Here is a 13571-nt window from a genome sequence, read left to right on the forward strand (position 1 = left end):
TCATGAGGGGGCCTTTCAAAGAAGCCTAGGAGGTTTGTCAAGTAATTCCCAAATGACAGCAGTTGCTGTTAAAATTTAGTAGAGAGTCCCAGCACTCCTCTTTTCTCAAATATGCTAGCTACTCTTGTGAAAGTTCTAAATTCATGTCAACGATATTTCACCCACATTAAGGAGAAGTCTAGGAATTTAAAATTCTGTTACAAACTTTTTCTTTCTCCCACCAAACTGTTTGAAAGGAATATCTAAGAGGGAAGCGGAAAAAAAAAAAGTCATTTTGTTAAAAAAGTTGAAAAATATGCTTTCAAATGAGAAACATGTGTGTGCTTATTCTTCCTCTTTTGTCTCTCCCTACCCCCACCAAGTTGAAAACAAGCTAACACAATACAAATGTACATATCCACATAAAGATACAAGAAACCAGTGGTGCCCTGGATGGCAGACAATCCAGCAGAGCAACCCGAGCCCAGCTCCAAGTCCAGTTTTCAAGCTTATGTACAATGACTCCTGGCAAAAGAAGGGAAAAAATGTACTTGAATTTTAAAGAGGGAATCGAGCAGGGGTGAACACTCAGGCAGGCTGGAGAGCAAGTGTGTCAGAGATTGCAGAAGTGCTGGAGTTATGCCATTTAAAAATATCATTTCTTGTTTCCTTGTTTCTGGCACAAACATGCTGCGGAATCTCAAAAATTGGGTCATCATTTTTGAATTCCCTGCTTTCAGCACAGCACTCAGTTGGTCTTATTGACTAGCTTAAAAGTCTGATTTCCTGAGCTAACACTTCCTGGCCATTCAGCTGCGGGGGAGTAATAAACTGGGGGGACTGTCCCACTGGCAACCAATGCGCAATAGTTCTCACAGGTGAGCCTAGGTCCATCCTTGCATTTCCTGATATCATATATTTAACAGCATCATATATGTCCAGGAAAGCACCACTAATGGGCCACCATTCTCCCTGGGAGGCCAAGGGAAGGGAGACAGGTTGACTCCTGGGGGGACAAAACTGGCATCCTGATCTCACAGGGTGATGATCTTTCTCATTGGCTTTGGTGTTCCCAAGAGCATGGCTGGCTTGTCCACAGGGGATGCAGGGCTGTGAGGAAATCATCCTATACGAGCTTCACTTATTGTCAACAAGAGCCCTCACAACTCAACTGAGTGGTCCCTACAACCAATTTTAGCAATTCTAGCAACATACTTAAACTTACCTCCATCTGGGAGCAGGTTTTGTGAACTCTTCCATGATTTTCTAAAATTATATTGAGTCTCTAAACATCACTTCCCATCCCTGAATTCCAGATTTCTAGCAAGCTGCCCCAGTTTGTCAGTGTGAGACAAGACACCCTCCTCCTTTTGACCAGGTGAAAATGCTTCCTACTTCTCTGCAATCACTTGTTTCAGACCAACATAATCACCTCCCAGTGCAGGCTCTGACTTCAGGACCAGCCTCTAATAAATGCTACGCTAAGGGAACAGGGAATGCATTGTGAGCTGAGTCTCTGAGACTCTTAACACTCATGCAAAATGCATCGAATTTCAGAAGATCTTCTGGAGCATGAACACAGTCATGGGGTCAAGTCTGGGCTTGCTTTATTTGACCTTGGTTTGTTTTATTTTATTTAGGCAAACTTTCTTGGGGGACGCAAGGAACCATAAAATCCCTTACCTTTTAAAGGAGCCCATTGTTAACAATTTGTTCATCACAGCTCCCTCCACCTCACCAAAAAAGTCTCCAGTCTGCAGGGAAGAAAAGAAGACCCATGAGGAAGTGTAGATAAATAATGTGCCCAAACACCAGAGAAGAAATAAAAACAGACACACTCTGTGTCCTGGAGCTGACAGGGGCAAAAAGCAGGTTTTCAGGACTACTGTTACATAACAGCGGAAAAGGTCTTAATAGTCATAAGTTATGGGATTACAGAGCAAACTAATAAGCAGATGTGAATATTCCAAATACATGGCAGGGGCGAGGGGGCGGGGTAAGGGTGACATTGCATAACACGTGCTGAGTGTTGTAATTAAAACACACATGCACACGTGTGCACACACATGCGCACAAGCACACACACATGCACCATTACTCTTGGATGGAGGGAGTAGGCATTAATCTGCTCTCAATCCCTTGTGATTAAAACACTACTTCATACAGACAGAAACAGGCTGTGAAAGGGCTTCCTAAGCAGTAATAAAAAGAATTGTTTATAATTCCTAAATGACCTGTTTAGGGATATATAGCAGTCTTCTTCATCGGCTCTATAAATTTCCTACAGCAGAGAATACGTCCTTTCTCTAAATTACTTTCTGAGGAACACCCTCATTGTGTCCAGAGGCAGTTAATATGTTGACCAAGAATGAAGCTGTCCAGCCCTGCGAAAAGAAGGCTCGGCCAATCAGACTTCCAATGGCCGACCCCAGCTCTGGGGCTGTCTTCAGGGCACTGGAGGCCTACCAGTCCTTCCCCAGCGCCAGGCTGATGCTCCTGCAAGTCCAGTTCTTGGTGCTGGCCGAGATGTGCCAACTCTGAATGGTGGAATGAAGGATTAACATCCTTGGGCAACCCTCCAGATTCCTGGAGCCACTATCATCAGCGTCCCAAGGGGGAGGGTGTATCCAATACAGCAGAACAGAGCTTGGAGCAACAGCCTTCCTCTGCCAACACCCTAGAAGGGGCCAGTGTAGATGAGTAGAGAACCCCCATCTGTACTGTGGGTGCTCTGAGGATTTATAGCTTATGTGGAGGTGGGTGGATGGCATTACACTCAGAGCCCAAATTATATAAATTCCATAGGCTTTGTATGATATTAACTAAATCCTGATTCCATTACAAAGCAGTGACTTCAACAAGGCTCCTAGGAGTTTTCAGGCAGAAAGGCACATACAGACTTCGCCAAAAAGTCAGAAAAGAGAGGAGGAAAGAAGGCAATGACATTTCACTGACTGAAGGTCAAGCATTGCCTTTTTCACTCCAGGGACACTTGAACATTTGGCAAACTCTGTGGGTATGTGCTGCCGCTGGGAGCAAGAAGGACATTTGCATTTCTTGTGTGTAAATATGCCAGTATCAATGGAACTGGTTGTTAGATGAAGAAGAATTAGCCTAATTGGAGTACAGGAAACCAGACATCAAACAAGCTGAGGCAGGGCAGGCCCACAGGCTCCCTGGGCTATTCTATCCAGAAATAAAGCACGGATCAGAGCCCACATGTAGTGGCCATGGCTTGGGAAAGGGTCACTATTTCAGTGGTTCACTTTGTTGGTTGGTCCAAGACTCACCACTGGAAGATATCGTCATGTCCTTCCTCCCCCAGGATCAGGTTCCCACCCTCAATTTGGCAGGATGACAGAGCTCCTCCTCACAGGGGACTGATTTGATTTCTCACTACTCCTAGACACACAGGCTTATTACCATAGGCCTATGGCCAGTCCTGCTCCCAAGAGACTGGCCTTGTTTCACGGCCTCACCTTTCCTATCTAATGTCCATCAACTGTCCAACATCCAGTGATGTCCAGCATCTGAGGAGACCGTGTATGGGCAGCTTGAGTCTCAATTGTGTAACTGTCACCCACCAAAGGTGCATTTAAAATCTCACAACATGGGCTTCCCTGGTGGTGTAGTGGTTGAGAATCCACCTGCCAGTGCAGGGGACACGGGTTTGATCCCTGGTCCGGGAAGAGCCCTCATGTTGCGGAGCAGCTAAGCCCGTGCGCCACAACTACTGAGCCTGCGCTCTAGAGCCCATGAGCCACAACTACTGAGCCCATGTGCCACAACTACTGAAGCTCGCGCGCCTAGACCCCATGCTCTGCAACAAGAGAAGCCACCACAATGAGAAGCCCGCGCACCGCCACGAAGAGTAGCCCCCGCTTGCCGCAACTGGAGAAAGCCCGCACGCAGCAACGAAGACCCAACGCAGCCAGAAACAATAAATAAATAAAATAAAATAATAAAATAAATAAATTGATTAAAAGAAAATCCCACAGTGTTCTCATAGATAAGAGGGGAAACTGAAGCACAGTTCCACATGTTACCTGGACCCAGTGTTCACAAATTAACAAGCCATTGAGCTTAGACACTAAGGAGTCATACTTAAAGACAATTAATTAATTTATTAGGCATTAATGGGTCTATAGCACTGTTGACTATTAAAGTATTTTAAATGATTTAAATGAGACTTCATTATAAAATGCTAGTATCCTCAAATATCAGAGTTAGAAGAAGCCTTCTTTAGTCAACCATCCTCCTTTTATAGGGCCCGCCAAGAGTCCCCGGCAGGTTAAGGGATGCACCCAAGATCCCAAAACTAGTTGAGGAAGAGAGCTTGCATCAGAAACCATCTGCCTCCACCTCTGGTGTTACTTTACTACACCACACTGCTAAACTTGTCTGGATTTGACTTTCTTTTAACATGCTAATTTCATTTCTAATTGCAGAAAAAGTTGTCAGCCACCAAGTTTTAAAGGAGAAACCCGTGTTTCTCTATTACAATGTTATTGATTTTAACTCTTATTTTGATTTCCAAATATCAGTGGAGCTTTCTTTGCTGAGCACCCTAGCTTGGCTTCTTTCCATCTCACCCTCCTGCCCTTGTACTGCACACAGCTCAATCAAATGAAAAACATTCTTCCTCTATATGTGGATTCTTGTCCCTCTGTGTTGAGAACCCAAGTTAATCCTTGAGCTCAGATAACTAATTTTTAAAAAGTAAAAACCAGAAAGAAAGCCATAAAGAATAATTACGTTGACATCCATAAATACATACATATAGTTGTGTGTATATATAAATTACCTATATATAAAGATAAAATATCAAAATATTAAAAGAAGGAAACCTCCTTAAAATTGCCCAAACTCTTTCAGGCACCTCCATGCTCAAGGCAAAGAGTTCCATAAATTGAACATTTTATGAGTGAGGGAGCAGACCCTGGGCTCTGCACCCCTCCCCACCTCTACTCTCTGGAGGTAAAATCTCCTTGGGGCCTGCTGAGAAGTAGGCTGTGACATTCTTAAAGGGATGGAAATAAGGTTTTATAATCTCCTGCTATTACCTCTTAAATACAGATCATGTCTCAAAGTTTCAACACCATAATTCGTTCCCCCTGACCCAAGCACAGCCTGGGATCCTTACTTTGAGTAGGTAGAAATTTCTCACTCACTTGTGTGTAGTCTTCAGATACCAGAATAAATCCATTATTGTCTATGAGGTAACAGTTCACAGTCTAGAAAATAAAAACACCACAGTTTCAACTTTGGGTCCTCAGACTGCTTTTACACGAAATAAGGTACTTCCAACCCGAGAGACACCTATTTTAGGCTGTTTTGGAAGAACTGGAAATGCCTGCTGGCTCTAGGAGTTAAGACTATGGTTAAGCTAACCCCAGCATTTACTCTGCAAAACTAATGAACAAAAATAAAACATGAAGCAAGCCTTGAACATCCCAGATTAGGATAAAAAGAATATACATTTTAAAGTTATGCATTACAGTTTATCTTCCTTTTTAAAAATTTTTATGACCTGAATAATATTTCCCAGGAACAAAGTGTCCAGAGGCTCCGGAGCCTGTATTCATGGTGGTTGAAGTGCAGCCTGTTTTGAAAGCAAAACGGCCAGCACAATGCCATTACTCTAATGATGTATTAATGAAAACACTGTGTCAGCTCAGAAGACCATCAGGGGACCAGGTAATATTTTTTAATTTGTTCATAGACTTAGGCAGGAGGGAAGGGGCAGAACTTCTGTTAAAGGGTCCCCTCAGGCCTCCTAAAGGTTTTCAGACTGTGTTTTTAATTGGGAGCTGGATTTGGGGGCAGGGCTGTTAGCTTTTGGTAGCTCAGATTTATAAATTGTAGCAAGGTAAACCCAAACCTCTGCTTCCCCCACGCTACTTTAATCTCAAGTGAATGATTTACTACAGGCTAAGTCTTAATTACAGTGCTGTGGAGTTTAAATTTAAGGTTTAATTCCGTCCTTGATGTAACTTAGTTTCTATTTATTGCAGCTTTACATACCGACTGCAACATTTAATTTGTAACATATCTTTACTCTGAGCTAAATTCCCCTAGCTCCAGCCCACTGCAGGGCTGGTGTTTTCTGGGACATTTACCTATCTGTGTAGTGGATTTTAGTGAGGCACAAAAGTATAGCAGTAAGTTGGTCAGAAAGATGCATCCTTTATTAGTAGGCAATGGTGGAGAATCAGCGGAAAATTAAAAGCCCTGCTAGCATCTTTTAGAAACGAGTTGGCTGCTGTGGTGAGCAAGGCTTTCTCTTGGTTATCCCAAGGGGCCAGATGAATGACTTGGTCACACTCTTGCTGTTCAAAGAAGCTCTTAGCTGCAAGGAGACTACTTTGCCTCTGGTGGGAGTCTTGACAGACTTCCTCCTCTTTTAGGACACAGCACTATGAAAGCACTCATAGAGTTCTGCTGTCCAATACGGCAGCCATGAGCTACATGCAGAGTTAAACTTAATTTTAAGTTAGTTGGGTCATATTAGACAAATCTATACCCTTGTTTATTTGAGGATCCTGATTGTCATTTTGCAGATATAGACCCAGATGCAAAGGGAGGTTAACCTCCTTTCAGTCATACATGTTGAGCATAGGAGTGGCCTCCATATTAAAATACTGACTCTCCAAACCCTTGCAATTGCATAGAGATCCAAAGTCATCATAATTCACCCTCTATCCCTAATTATAAAGTTAGTTCCTACTCAAACATCCCTAGCCAACTGGTATTGCTGCTATTAGACCTATATCTTTGGTCAATCTCTGTTCGTCTAATGTTGTAAATATTAGATGGTACAAAGCAAATAGATTATAAAGTCAACTGAAACTCTTTGGAAAGAGGCAATATTTCATGAAGTCCATGAAAGTGATACTGGAGATTAGCTCCAACCACACAGGAAGCCTTTGGCACATTAGTATCTGTCAGAGGTAACACATGAAGAAAGAAAACATGACCACAGATAACATGAAAGATGCTTCCAAAGAGAATGATTTCAAAAGCAAGGGACTAAGAGAAGCTCCTGGGGAAACTGATCAAACTCCACTACATTTGACCTTTCTTGTGATCACTCTGAGAAAATCAAATATAAAGTGAAGGATTCTATATTGTGATTTTTATAATTTTATCAGAAATATTATACTCCCTACTCCCAAACCAAATGTGTCCTTTGTTTATAGAGTGAGTATGACTGCAATTATAATTTAAATTTGTTAAATAAAATAAATGTATTTTTACCATTTCCACTTTATTTAGAGACAGAGCTTCAATGAAATGTTTCATTATTTGCCATAAATGTTTGGTTCTTTCCCAACCCTCATTTCTTGGAAATGAGGACCTCTGTGCTCCTTATAATGGCCAGCACTGGGTGGAATCAAGGTTGGATTGGCCATTAGGAGACTCACTTCTCAGGTATCCACCTTTGCTCCCACTCTCTTCTGGTGTGGAAGGCACAGAGGGGAAAGTAAGAAACAGATATTGCCAACACTGTGATTGACAAATCACTGAGAAAATCACAGGTCAGAAGCAAGGATGCTGTGTCATTGATGTAGAACTGGGTCCCTTAATCTGAAAGGTGTCATTTAGTTTACATTATAGGCAATATTGCTATGTTAGGCATATTTAGTCTCTGTGAAGACTTCATAAACAGACTTTCCTTGATTAAATTATTGGGAAGTATGGTGGAATGGAGTAAGGCCCCTGGAGTAAAGCGAGCAGGGTACTGGGTTATGAAACAGGACAGAATTAGCAAGATTCCAGTCGGATAAATTGTTTTCTCTATGTCTCTTTACAATAAATAGCCAATCACCTTCTCCATACTCCCTCCTCCAGTAAAAGGAAATAGAGGAAATATTTTCTCAGCTTTCCCTCACTATGCTACTTCTGCCCCAAATTAGATACTATGCTACTTTGTATCTCTATGCTACTTTCTACGATGCTACTTTGTATCTCTCAGAAGGAGTCTGCCCAGAGCCCTGTCCCCAGGGTAGACTGACAGGCTGAAGGGCTTGGGGAAAACAGGAGCTCTAAGTTTTGACAGATATTGTAAGCAACCACTCCACAGCCACCTGTGACAAAACATGTAAAGATGAGGTTGTTTGAAAAATGCAGAGACAAAGACAGAGTGGGTGAGAGAAGTTGTCTTTTTTTAAAAAGGTATCTTTCTTCAACTACTTGATGACTCAATATTGCTCAGAGAAGTCCTATTCCAGGCCACAAAGGCAGGTCAGGTAGCTATCTGAGGTTTAGAGCCCCAAAATAGGCCATGGGAATTGGGCAGTCACAGATAGTAAGGCAGGCTGGGGAGAAAGTGTACTTGGGGGTGAGAAACACAGCACCACGCCTGTGTTACCTGGAAGGTTAACTGTGTTACCTGAGGCTAAGATACTAGCTTGAGAATTGGAGACTTTGACACTTGCTATCAGTGTGACCTTGAGCAAAGCCTTTTAACACTCCCAGTCTCAGTTTCCTTATCTGAATGATGGAGACAGCAACAACTATTTCAGAGGAGTGGTGAGAAGATTAAGTAGGCCAGTGAGTACAAACTGCCGAGCACAGAGCAAGGTGCATAGTGAGTACCTGAAGGACTTGTGCTTGTGTCTATTCAGCAAATGATCTTTATTGGTCACCTACTGTGTGCCCTCTTTATAAGTATCCTACTGCTGCAAACTGAGTTTCTCAGAAAGGGGAGTTGTTACATAGTTTATAGCAAGAGGCAGGGGAGGCAAGTCAGCTGATAAGCAAGTACGCTCATCTCCCCTGCTAACCAGTTAGCTCCTGGAGGACAGGGGCCACTTCTGACTCTGCTTCCCATTGACTGCCCGGGTGTTGGAGGTACCAGGCACGTAAGGAGGGCTCAGTAAACGTGTCTTGAAGGAATGAGTGAGTGTGTGAGAGGCTGCCTCTCAGGTTCTGAAGCTAACATTCACCTTGGGTGGAATGGAGCTCCTTAAAGTCATCAGTCAGGCCCATGGCCAGGCCCTCTATGATGTATCTACAAGCCAGGAAGACATCTGGCCATACCGACTCCACCCACCGGCCCAGGGCACTCTAGCCAAGGCTCAGGGAGGCCATTGTTGGGAGAGACAGAGGGGCTGGAGTGGATCCAAGGCAAAGCATGTCTGATAAGTCTGTGGGAGTTGGGCCAGGTCTTCAGTACAGAGGAGAAGCCAGAAGCATGTGAACTTAATGAGCCCCCACAGCTGTTTTTAATGGGGACCTGATCACTCGAGGGCAGTTTGGGGAGTGGAGGGACATGGCCTCAAAGACTTAATTAAAAGCTATGAAAGGGGAATGACACGTGGAAAGAGTCTGCTGAAAGGATGGAAAGGGGCCTGGCTTTTCCATTTAAAACGATGTCAACTGCTTGCCTGAAGCCAAAATTTAGAGTCAAAATGGGAAATGGATGATAGTTTCAAAGTGCAAAATGAGCATCAGATCAAGTTCAGCAATCCAGCAAATTCCATGCTTAATTTTCAAAGTGTGTTAACTTTTAAAATGATATTTGAATGGGGGTCCATCCCAGTGGCTGCTAGAGGAGATCATTAGTAGTGAGGAAGGCATGCCCAGTGGAAACTGTCATTGCCTGAAGTGTATATGTGGTTGCTGTCTGAGGTTTTAGGTTCAGGTGAGACACTACTCTAAGAGAAGAACATGTCTGCAGACGTTTTTGTTTGACAGCTAATGTTTATTGAGTGCTTACCATTCGCCAGGAGCTGTGCTATACGGTTTTCACATATTATCTCATTCATCTTCATCATTACTCTGTGAGGTAGGTGTTTCTACCCCCATTGTACAGTTGAGGAAACAAAGGCAAGGCTTATTACTGTCAGAGTCACAGTTTGAAGCTATTCTAACTCCATAGCCTGTGCCTTTAACCACTATGCTAGACCACCTGTGAAATCAGTTACTGAACAACTAATATATATTGTATGTTTTGAAGTCTAAGTGGGAATCCATTTCCACTTATTTTTATATATGAGAATGCACAAAGGCAGTGTGGGTTGTAGGAACACTGCCTCTAACTTTATTCATCAAATTATTCAACCAACGAATCATCCATCCATCCAACCAATCAGCTAGAAACCAATCAATCAACCAACCCAACTATCCAAAACACCATTAATCACACTAGCCAACCAACCATCCATCCAGTCACCCAACTAACCAACCAACTGTCCTCAGTTCTTTTACCACAAATAGGGATTAGTAATTGTACAAGTAAAGGGCTTAACATAGGGCCTTGTGACACTGATTAATCAATATTATTGTTGAGCTGAGTTGTCTTGAGCTGAGCACTCCAGTAAGACAATTAATGCCTCAAAGACAGAGGAGAGGTCTGAAGCCACTTGACTATCCTATGAATGGCATCCCCAAACTTACTGAAAGGGTGTTGATCATAAAACATCATGGGGTACTCTTTCCTACAGGAAAATTATTTTTGACCTGATGGTCAGGAAAAGTTGGGGTTTTGCTGAAAAGCTGATTGATTAGTTTTTACTCTTTGGATAGTAACTCATACAGCAATTATTATTATTATTATTTTAAACTGACAGCCAGATCTTCAGGGACTGAGCATTTTGTACTTTAGCTTCACCCTGACTCCCTTTTATATTTCTCTACTTGTCTTTGCTTCACCTACTTTTTGGAAATATACTTCTAATCTATGTTTTCTGAGTTAGAATTACGTTTGGTTAGGATTCCTTTAATCCCTGTGGTAACCAGAAGGAATATGAATGTGTGATCATTTATAAGTTCCAGTTTATGTATAGACTAATGGTTTGGCTGACTCAGCGAGAGGAAGGCCGCTAAGCCAAAGTGAAAGGCCACTTCACACCTGCTTGATCCAAAATGTGGGGCAGAAGATACATGGGACTGGATGCTGTGAAAACTTAAATCTGATGGACAGACTTAGGACAGTGGAACATCTTTTTTCTTCTATTGCTCATGTGTGGAATTCAAATTCCTCCTCCCAAGATTGAGGGAGAGGGAGAGAGATAAAGAGCAAGAAAGAAGAGAGGGAAAGGGAGTTGTAGGAGGGAAGCATGCCAGAATGCAACATTCTGAGTTTTCAACTCTTAGATTTTTGGCTTATTACATGAAATTAAGCAAGTCATTTCACTTCTCTGATCCTCAGTTTCTCCCTCTGTAAAATGGGTCATACATTCCTATCCATTTCACTGGGTGGTTAAGAAGATGAAAAGAGGTACCACATGGGGAGAAAACTTTGAGAGTTGTAATATGAGTTTCAAATGGCAGTAATTTGTATCATTTTTTATAAAATGCCAAAGTCCCAGTAGTGCTGTTCATGGGACATTTATATCACATTTCTCTAGCTCTCATAAACTATCTGATTGGGAGAAGAAAGAAGAAGAAAGAAACAAAGCAAATGTCCTTGGGTTTTTGGAGATTGGTCCAGAGCAGTCTGTTAGACCTGGCTCTGTGAGACATTCCCCCTATAAGAAAACACCCTTAGTCATCCAGCCACTCCACCACCACCCGCCTCCGCCCCTGCCATCCCCAACTTGATTAGGGCAGACACAGGGCCAGGAGGTCATCATACCTCGTCATCACAGCTGATAGAACATTTGCCATCCAGAGAGGCGCACTGTGGGGTGAGGGGGAAACAAAAGGAAACGTGTCATTTGGACACACCAGCGTCTGCTATGGCTGCCACTTAGTTACTCAGGGACAACCTATCAAAGTCCTAGCCTGTTGTGTAAATACCAAATTTCATCCAAAGGGAATGCTCCAGGATGAACTGGCCCATCCTCTCTAGCTCCAAACAGTAATATAAAAGACAATTTGGGGACTTCCTGGTGGCACAGTGGTTAAGAATCCTCCTGCCAATGCAGGGGACACAGGTTCAAGCCCTGGTCCAGGAAGATCCCACATGCCCCAGAGCAACTAAGCCCCTGCACCACAACTACCAAGCCTGCATTCTAGAGCCCGTGAGCCACAACTGCTGAGCCTGTGTGCCACAACTACTGTACCTAGAGCCTGTACCTAGAGCCTGTGCTCCACAACAAGAGAAGCCACTGCAATGAGAAGCCAGCCCACTCACTGCAATTAGAGAAAGCCCGTGCAACAAAGACCCAACGCAGCCAAAAATAAATAAATTTATTTTTAAAAAAAGACAATTTGGGGGTGACAGGGCCCTTTTTCATTTTAATTTATGCTTCATTCAATACTGATGTCTTTTTAAGATCTCAAATCTTTGAGTAACAAGAAATATAATTATGTATTCATTTAATTTTAAATTAACCCCCAGTGACTTTTTTTAAAAACTCCTGTCTGTGTTCTTGGTACATAGTTTCCTAAAGTATCTTCATTTAAGAAATGATATACCAAAAAAAAAAAAAAAAAAAAGAAAAAAAGAAATGATATACCATTTCAACATTTAGAATTGGACAGATGGAGGCAACTTATGTGTTGCCATTTCTGCTGAATTACTGAACAAATACCACTGAGATTACTTAGTACAGAATGTATAGTGCAAGTAATGTTCCCAGATTACCCAAGGCAGAGAAGCCCTTGGCCAAAGAAGGCATGCTTAGTCTAACCTAGTTATGCAAAAGCCTTCAAAAGAGATTCACAAATAAGTAATTGGGCACCACAAGATTTAAAAAAAGTCACTATGAAAATCTGCAAAAGTCCCCAATACTTAGAAGAAACACTTCTCTTTTAGAAGGTCACTAGTTTGATCTCACATTTACAACTGTTTGCAGGAGCAAATTCCCTGCTTTCCCAGCATGTGGTGGTCTAACACACTGTCAGCCCTTTATTTTGCAGTGAAATGAAAGGTAATCTGAGCAGCCCAGCAGTTCATTTTACAAACATTCATCAGAAATCTGGCACTTTTAGGCTCTGGGTACTCAAATGTGAACACCTGTATAATAACAGTGTCGCTAATGCTTCAACATGATGATTATAACTTACCTGTCTGCTGGCAGTCCAGAACTTCCTTTGGAAAAATTCAAGTTTCATCTGAATGCCTACAGCTTGGACAAATTATAAACAAAACATGGCATTAGAGATCTCTTTACACAATTATTTAAGATTATCACTGAAAATTATCTGTCAAGGTAAGATGCTGATGTAAGCATATAAGATAAGAACACATAAAAACTAAATTTACAGTGAAGCATACAACTAAAACATTTTATCTTTTAGGTAAGGAATTTTCAAGGTTACCTGTACTCATAGAACTCTTGATAGAACAAACTGAGCACAGTGCAGATGGCTCTTTGGAGAGATGTTGAGTGTTTCTAAAATTCATATACTTGTGGTCACCACCCTCCCCAGAACAGCTGAAAACAGGAATGGAAATAAGAAGGATATTCAGAAGATCACGGTTTCTTCAGGGTTCCCATTTCTGTTATTATTGCATGAACTTGCATGCCTAAAATGTGTACTCTGCATATATTTTTGAGATATGAAACTTGAAAAGTACTTGTCCTGAGGCTGGTGTTTGGAAACGAGTCACTCGGCCATAATGTGACTTTGTTGAACTGTCCCCCAGCATCCACATCTCAGTGATCTTCTCTCCCCAGGAACTCTGGTGGAATTATATA

At 42.2% G+C, this 13571-nt stretch overlaps 1 protein-coding gene across 4 annotated transcripts in view; it reads right to left on the reverse strand.

Annotated features, from left to right (window-relative positions):
• CACNA2D3 (calcium voltage-gated channel auxiliary subunit alpha2delta 3) overlaps positions 1–13571 on the reverse strand; it is an 808785-nt gene that overhangs the window by 70591 nt on the left and 724623 nt on the right. For 3 of the 4 annotated variants that reach the window (XM_067043906.1, XM_067043905.1, XM_067043908.1), the window contains 4 exons: positions 12937–12998; positions 11561–11605; positions 5151–5213; positions 1663–1733 (listed from right to left, as the gene is read on the reverse strand). In XM_067043906.1, the coding sequence (XP_066900007.1) occupies positions 1663–1733; positions 5151–5213; positions 11561–11605; positions 12937–12998 (241 nt within the window). The remainder of the gene's footprint in view (positions 1–1662; positions 1734–5150; positions 5214–11560; positions 11606–12936; positions 12999–13571) is intronic. The other variant, XM_067043907.1, reaches the window with a different exon arrangement.

The sequence above is a fragment of the Kogia breviceps genome, chromosome 10 (genome assembly GCF_026419965.1).
Source record: "Kogia breviceps isolate mKogBre1 chromosome 10, mKogBre1 haplotype 1, whole genome shotgun sequence".
In the NCBI taxonomy this organism is placed as follows: domain Eukaryota; kingdom Metazoa; phylum Chordata; class Mammalia; order Artiodactyla; family Physeteridae; genus Kogia; species Kogia breviceps.